Source organism: Vanessa atalanta, chromosome 11, assembly GCF_905147765.1.
Source record: "Vanessa atalanta chromosome 11, ilVanAtal1.2, whole genome shotgun sequence".
NCBI classification, from domain to species: domain Eukaryota; kingdom Metazoa; phylum Arthropoda; class Insecta; order Lepidoptera; family Nymphalidae; genus Vanessa; species Vanessa atalanta.
In genome coordinates, this window is record NC_061881.1 from 3,184,993 (window position 1) to 3,193,812 (window position 8,820).

The 8,820-nt window shown below is 31.7% G+C and overlaps 1 protein-coding gene across 1 annotated transcript in view; it reads right to left on the minus strand.

The window, feature by feature from the left end:
* LOC125067503 overlaps positions 1-8,499 on the minus strand; it is a 52,063-nt gene extending 43,564 nt beyond the window's left edge. Inside the window, exon 1 of the mRNA XM_047676162.1 lies at positions 8,478-8,499. Within this exon, the coding sequence (XP_047532118.1) occupies positions 8,478-8,499 (22 nt within the window). The remainder of the gene's footprint in view (positions 1-8,477) is intronic.
* Between the last annotated feature and the right edge of the window lie 321 nt (positions 8,500-8,820).

An 8,820-nucleotide genomic window follows, 5' to 3' on the forward strand; every position in this document is an offset into this window, starting at 1 on the left:
GTTTCTTGATATTCTACCGCTGAGGGGTTGAAATAAGGATTAAAAGTTTTTATGAGACTCAACAATTTTGAAGTTAATATTTTTTCGATAAGACATTTCGTTTACAGGTTAGTCTGGAAGTCCGTCATTTTTGAAGTTAGAAGCAGGAAACTTTATTTTTGGGCTACTGATTAAAAATGAGTTGATACGTATTTAAGGATCTATCTATATTTTACGCCTAAAGGGAAAAGTAGGTGTTGACATTTCGTATACAGGTTATTTTGGAAGTCCGTCATTTGAAGTTAGAAGCATGAAATTTTATTTTTGGGCTACCGATTAAAAATGCGTTGATTCGCATTTAAGCGTTTCTGGATATTCTACCCTAAGGGCTGAAATACATACATCTTACATTAACGTAATATTTGAAGTTAATTTGTAAATATATTCTTATTCTACGCGAGCGAAGCCGCGGGTAACTGCTAGTAAATAATATTTTTGAACATGAATGTTAGCAAAAATGTAGAAGTTTGTGTCATTCTTAATTCGACGATAACGCTGAATGGAAGCTGGAAACTATGGGTAGTTTAATATAGTGTATCTTTTTAGTAATAACAATTTGGCTCCTGGTCCATGTAAGTATCATCTGGTTCAAACTGCGGTTATCATGATTATATTACCAACTAGCTGTGCTCTGTGGTTTCACTCATGCCAAAATTGCATTACACATTTGCCTGTTTAATTTCATATACCTGATTTTATAAGAGCCCTCGTGAATTCGAATGTATTTAAAATGGGGAGTCACCTTATATTGGATGTGTAAATATGTGATTTTAACGTTATATGCATAGCTTTAAACCACAAAAACCTTTTTCTTTTTTTTTCTCGCTGTAAATACGCATTACGTGTTTCCCCCGCGTGAAGTGGTGGGGCATGTGGGGCACGCCGGGAGAATAGAGAGAAGATTTTTTTTTATTTTGCCGGAATTTTGTATACCTTATATAGTAGAAAGGAACAGAGATAGATAAAAGTAAAGGTCACCTGGAGAGGACAAAAGCCTTATTGCTCACGTGACGATTTCTACCATTTCACGCTATTGTAAGCCATGTAAAAGAACTTCGTTCCAAAGAACATTATGGAAAAATAGAAACATTTTATAAAATTTTAAATATCATAACCACTTTCTTTTAGATCCTTAGTACATTGTCATGATTAAGTTTTTACCAAAAACCTCTAACTACATACGACAAATAGTACACTAGAAACCCTTTCGTTGGAGAAAGTTTTAAACCGATTAAACAGCGTACCCAGCACATTACGACCGCAGCCATTTTAACTTTTTGCTGGTAGAGTATCCAACAACTACAACCGTTTTGCTAAACGTTAAAAGTTTTTGCTACGTATAAACGTACATTTATATTTTACGCGGAAATTTCGCAAGAGGATAGTTAGTGACTGCTTATTAACAATTTATAAATATTTATCTTGGTACGAACCGATTGCGAGAATATATTTATTTTGATATGGTTTCATTTATGTTGAAACATCTATCAATAAAACTTCATGTTATATTCAACTCAATGCATTGCATTGAGTTTGCGTTTAAAAAGATCTAGTGTTCACATATTCTCACAAAGTAAAATAAAGATGTTATTTTAGAAACTTCTAAAAATAACCTAAGAAATTGATACCATTACTTCACAGGTATAAGCATTCTATTTTCACTGAAGAGCTATCAGAAAAAGTAATCGCTTCGTGTGGCGTCCTTATAGCGCAATTTTCTCACACAGGCAATGGAGTGTAACTCGTTCAGTTTTCAATTTGCCACATTGTCTCCCACAGGGCGTATTGCTGACGTCGACAGCAAGCCGATAAGGAAATTTAAACGGGCACATTGACGCATCATAATACGACTCGAGTCAAAGGTTGATAAGCTCTTTTAAATATAATTTAACTTCTTTAAAATTTGTTTCAAATGTATCTTACTGTTAGTCTCACATGCGCTCACACATACAAAAATTCTGATCCATTGGACACAAACTGCCTTGTCCATCTATCGATGTGTATAATAATATTATTGTACTAGATGAAAAACTGGCTTTACTCGAATAAAAATAAATTATATTTCCTCTCATAAAAGTACATTATTTTTTAACGATCTATAAAAATTGTGGATTTGTTTTGATCGAGTCTATCGTAGACCTACACGAAATTATTTATATTAATATACTAGTTTGCGCCCGCGGTTTCGCCCGTGTGTGATGATTGTTTCTATCAATTCTATTTGTTTATCCAGATGTCGTCGGAATATTAGATGTCATCGATTTGATGTTGTAGAGTAACCGTTTTCACCACATCTAAAAAACTATGAAGTATGAACATCGTTTTGGTAGGTCAAAGCATTCAATGTACGAGTACATTACATTAAACTCATGCAAAATTCACCCGATCTCTCTTTAACTTAACAGTAACCAGTTACTTAACAGTGAGAAAGAAGTGAAGCGAAAATTAAACCGATTTCGATATCGTATTAATTGCATCTCTTTCTCGTATATCGTACAATGTTAAGTTAAACAAAGACAGGGCGAACAACAGTCAACAGCCCTAATCTTTCACCAACCTTGTGGACTAAGATGTTATATCCCTCGTTTATGCAGTTATACTGGCTGACTTACCCTTTAAACCGGAACACAACGATACTAAGTGTTGCGATTTCGCGATAGAATATATGAAGTGTCGCTTGTAACTACTCAGAAGGCAAAAATCCCTTCCAAGAAAGCATGTAATCAATATCCAAATTATATTTAATTGATTGATTAATATTGAATTAATATTAAACTTTATTGTGTTATATTATAGTTGTAATCACTATTGAACTAGAATGATCAATGTAAAACTAAAGTACAATGTCCAATACATCAATACTATGTAAGGTTAACTTACTTTCCGACTTCGCATTCAGTACATCCTTTTACCAACACCGTTTCTATAATAAGATTCGATAGTAATTTTGAACTTGAACCGTAAAAAAAAATCATATACCAAAAAATAATCATAAATTAAACATATCACTCGAAAAAAAAGTTTTTAATATTCGAGTCTTATGTCAAATAACTTTTTTGTCCCATTTGCTGTCAAATCCCTTGGCCCATGGAGTAATGGTGCAAAAAGTTTCATTAAAAGTATAACACCTCACCTTATTGCCTCCACTGGCGACTGGAGGGCTGATTCGTTTTTAGACCAGAGGATCGGAAAAGCGATTCAACGGGGAAATGCTGCTAGTATTCTAACCAGCATTCCACGCGGTCAAGATTTATACGGTAACTATTTTTAATTCATATTTGACTTAATGTTAATAATTTTTATGTTAATAAATGTGTATTTACTTAAAAATATATTACATGAATGATAAAAAGCACAGTAGAAGTATTTGATAATTTAGAGACAGCAACGCTAAGCTTAGGCCATGATTCATAAAATACATTTGGATAAATCTTTTTGAAGAAGTCACTAGGAATTGTAAGGCCCTTCTGATAAAATAATGGACATTAACGATGAGATAATCATCGCAACCTAATATAAGCTTAAAATTATATTCCAGATAGAAGCAATTAATTTGGTAGTAAGCTAAATATTCACTAAGAAAACTTATAAATCAGATAAATGGATGAGGGGCCATTGTCTTGCAACAACCTTCTTGTTTGATAATACAAAAGACTCTACAAATCTTGCTTTAATATAAATAGACCCGCATTTGAACTGAATATGAACTCTCAGCTTCGAGAAGCTCGCAATAAAACTAAAACTTTAAACATTTATTTTGAGTTTACTTTATATTTTGTCTCATTTTTAACGACTATTCGTTGACAAAGTAATAATTTTTTTGCTTAAAATATATCAAACTGTTTTAATTAAATTCTGTTTTTTTTTTTATTTTCAATAATGTCTGTAATGTATTTTTTAATTTATGTAATTTATTTTTTCTATGTATTCATTATTTTCGATTTAATTTAAAAGTTTGGAAGAATAGTTTTAAAGGTCAGGGCGCAGGTCTGCTCCATTATTTATGGATTATGGTATATGTCAGATGGCTGATTTTCTCGTCTCGTTAAATAATTAAAACAAAAGAAAAATATGTCTATAATTGTAAAAAAGGAAATATAAATACGCCGTTAAAACAGAACCAACAGTGAAAACAAAGGAACTCCACGGTCAATTGATTGCAGATATGTGTTCGTAGCATTGGAAACATTTTTTTTTTATGAAATGGAATAAACTTTAAAAATGTGGCTGTCACGGAACGCCTGGCAGATGTGAAACATCGAAATTGATAGTTAATGCAAAAAAAAAACAAATAAATAAATATATGTTTCTTTGTTATATTAATATATTCATACTTACATACTACACGACAAGGATGTATAAGGAAGTTGAGAACGGCGGCGTTAAGAAGACATGCCCCGCATAAAATCGGTTTGAGTGGGGCGTTGCCCTTTTAGTCATAGTCCAAAATTAGCCGGAAAAGGGCGATCTTGCTCGGCAGTAACTACAAAGGCGTCGTCACTGTTCCACAGGGTTTCAACGCAAAAAGTTTCAAATACAGAGAGCTGGAGATGCTCTCGGTACGTAGATGGAGGCGATGAACATATTTTTGGCTTTTCTTCTTTGGCCAAAGTCAAGTCTCACTTGCGCGTGACAGCATAACACACCGACATTATATTGTATAAAGTATGGCGCCAGTACAATTGAACACTTGAACGACGACATTACATACAGAATATTTTTTGTTGTTGTTGCTATTCTGGACTATATAATTTCTGAACGATGATGCTTTCGAAAAACATATTTTTTCAAATTAGAAATGAACGAAAAATAACTTTATCTTTTTTCGTAATATAATAAAATCTTTTTAGATTATATTATATTACAAATAATGCCATAATAAATAAATAATATTTCGTATTATTTTTAATATAACATTTTAATTAATTCATTTACAAACTTGAAGAGATATACATATATTAAATTTCCTTTGTAGAGTCAGAATCTTGGTACGCTTATCTTTATTTCTCGTGTTTACATACACAAGACTAACATTTGTCATGGATCATATCAACACAGGGAATATCATTGTGAATTTACATTATATTCCTGGAATTATATTATTCTTAGTTTATGAAACATCCCGAAGATAGTCTTCAAGGGAATGAACAACACGAATATTTCTTTTTTGGAAATTATTCTAAGTAAATTTACAATTATCATCATTACCAATTAATTCATTTATTTTTCTGCCTTCTAATTTCCTAGTTTATATAAATATATTAAATATTATTTGGTAGTTTGGGTTCCATATTACTCGGCTCAAAATTAAACAATCTAATAACAAATATACGTAATATTTTCAAAATTTAAACAAAATTGTATAATATTTTACGAATTATTTTGTGTTTCGTTTAATTTATGATATCCCATTCTAAATTAAATACCCAAATAAAATTCTTTCAACTTCGGCGAGTAAATAAAATTTATTTTTTTCCGCGAGAAGTAATTTTCACACTGAATAATGCTCAAACCGGAGTAAAATGTGAAACAATGCTCTTAAATGGTGGGCAGGAAGTTTGCTCTACATTTATCTTCTCCAACAATAATAATTATGGAGTTTTTTAAACAGACGCTGCCAACTAGGTATTTAATTTTAAGTCCTTTTTTCGCCGTTACGTTTAATTTATCAGTCCCTCATATTATGTGATAATATGTGTTACATTTGTAATAATTCTATGATAACTTTTTGAATTTATTTACCCATTCGTCTCAAGGTACAAACGTTTGTAAAGAAAGTTGCCTTCTCATTATTTTAACCATTAGCTAACAACATCATTCTCAGCATCGTAAAAAAAAAAACAGTACAAAGCGAACGAAATTTTCTTTGCATCTTACAATTTGAATTTTCAAATGATGAAACCGTTCACGTACATTTACGTGAACGGTTTCATCGTTCATGTCTATTCAAATTTAATTTACACGGAAGTGTGGGTATGGGATGTAAAAAGGTTACTTTTGTTGCTAATTTTAAGGTCCAACCAAATTACTTCCTTTCTTGTTTAAAACGTTTCAATAATTACCTTAGTAATAAAATAGAAATATTTGTTTATAAATATTATAAGAAAAAATTATAAGTGATTTAAACATTTTAAGAAATAAGCGTCCAATAGAAGCGTAATCAAGCAGGTAACATTAGCTGAAGGTTAATATTCTCTCTTATTAGAACAAATAATTTGGAACTTAATCTCCTGTTACTTCATTTGAAAATTGACGTATTTATTTTATGGGTTCATTTCGTTCAAAGACATACAGATTTACTAATGATGTTATCATTCACCGCAAAGCATTAGGGAAAATCGAATTAAATAGATCTAGTTGACCGAAATTGTCACGAGTCGGCCCCTGTGGTTAAAATACGTGAACTTTAATTGAAGATTGCGGATTCAAATCCTGAAAAGCGTCATTAACATTTGCTCGATTTGTAATTGCAATTCAAGAATTGATTCTATTCGTAGAGCTCCATCGCGCGACTCCTTCAAGCGCCAAGTAAAAGATGTGATGTCTTTTCATAAATACTATTATCATAATTGGATTCATATATATATATATATATATATATACATACTTATGTATATATGTTAAATATTTATGTACTTATATATGTATATGTTTGTGCATATTTATGTATATTATGTATATGTATATTTATGTATTATATATTATGTATAATATCGAAATGTACTGTATTATTATTATATATATTTATAGGCATGTATTGCTATGTATATATTTTTTAAAATTATTCTTTAACTTCTGTGCACACCCTACTGACTACTCTCCTACACTATTCTGGGTTGGCTGGCAGAAAATGCTGTTATAGCGTTAAGTCCGCCCTCTGTACATGTTTTATTTGTACAATAAAGAATAATAATAAAAAAAAAAAAGAAGTTGAAATAATTAAATCTCGTGCTCAGCATTGAAGGTTATGAGGAGACCTGCATACTATCGGACAAATTCTGCCACGTGTATATTGACGGATCTGCAAGATCACAAGAGCAAACTTAAATTATAGATTTCTGGGAGAAGAATAATTTAAAGGTAAAAAGAATTTCCTCGAAAAAATCGCTTTGCTTTTGTGCAGCCTGACATTGAATAAGGTAAGCTTGAGACAGACGAGGTCTATAAGAATGAAGAAGTTATCAATCAACGGTATCTTTTGAAAGTTTAAATTTACATATACTTACTCTTATAGACAACAAATAAATATCAAATATTATGTATGATAAAAGTGTGAGGGCGACTCACACCGCGACCGTAGGTGAAAAAATAGTTTTTGTACCTACTTATACAAATATATATATAAAATAAAAAATTCAGCCGCATCAAAAGATACTTTTATTTTAAATGAAGTCATCAATATCCATATATATATGTAAGGTTAATGATGTATGTAATTCACAATTCTTATGAGAATAAAGTCAGAATAAGTGCTCTGCGGATAAATACGAACGAATAAATTTGATGTGAGGCGAAACAACTTCAGTAAATAGTTTGCGGTCTTATCCCAATCTTCATTACAGCAAAACTACGAAGAACTCATTTAGTCATGCGTATCACGTTCATTGTATTAATTTTAGGTTTATTGAATAATACGTGACTATCATATACGATATGTTGATGAAAGTTTGAAAAAATAGGGCCTCCTTAGTGGATTGGCGATCGTTTATAATATTGCGAAATATTTTTATACATAGAACTGCAAACACATAGATAGTTTGTATGCACATATAAAAAAAAAACTTTTTTTATATTTTAGAACTTTTCGTTCTTAGTCACTAAGAATCAGTTTTCACAAAAATTTTAAGCATTATTTAGTACCCGGTGTACTAAATAATGCTTAAAATTTTTGTTTAATTTATTTCTATGTGAATTAAACTGCAGACACTATTCATGTTCCAATTTATTATTATCTTTTATTATTGAAAATTCACAGAATTATGAGTGTAAAAACTTAAAGATATTAGGTTTCAATATCAAGATTGTTTCTCCGATGTTATCCAATGAAATTCAGGATACAAAATTCGAGAAATTTCGTAGACCTAGACCATGGTGATTGATGATTTAGTGGTAGGAGTTTGTTAAAGCCCGTCTGGGAATGTACGACCCACTCATCAGGTATTTTACCGACAAATAGCAATGCAAGTATATTGTGTTATTGTGTATTCACCACTTACTATCCGAAGGCTCATTTGATAGCCTGTCTTTTTTTTCTATGAAGAAAGTATTTAAGCATTTCCGCATGAAGCGAGGAAAACTAGCGCCGAATACCAACATTTCAGCGATTCGTCAGACGTCTTTTGCATATAACCATGCCGCCTCAACGTTGGAACCGGTTGTCCTCAAATTTAATGGGGTTCCCGGCGTACAAAGAACACTCTAGTCTCTGCAATGTTTACGGCGGAAGAAGAAGGTGCGCATAGTGCCACCGCTTTCCCACTATCTGCTTCGGCAGAGTGAGTCAATGGAGGTACTCTCATCAGTGTGGCACGCAGGCAAGGTGTCACCTCCCGTATGGCTAAAAACCTGCGTCTGCCTGAAGGTCACTGTCAACTTTTCATGCTACCCAGCTCCTCAAGTGGGTACTACGAATCAGAAAATCAGTAAATCAATATTTAAAAAATATTATTCATTTAAAATTTTAAAGGAATATTAATTTACAACAATAACATCAAGTTTTATTTATTACATTATTATGATCTTATATTCTCTACGTTTACACGTACATAATATGTTTACATA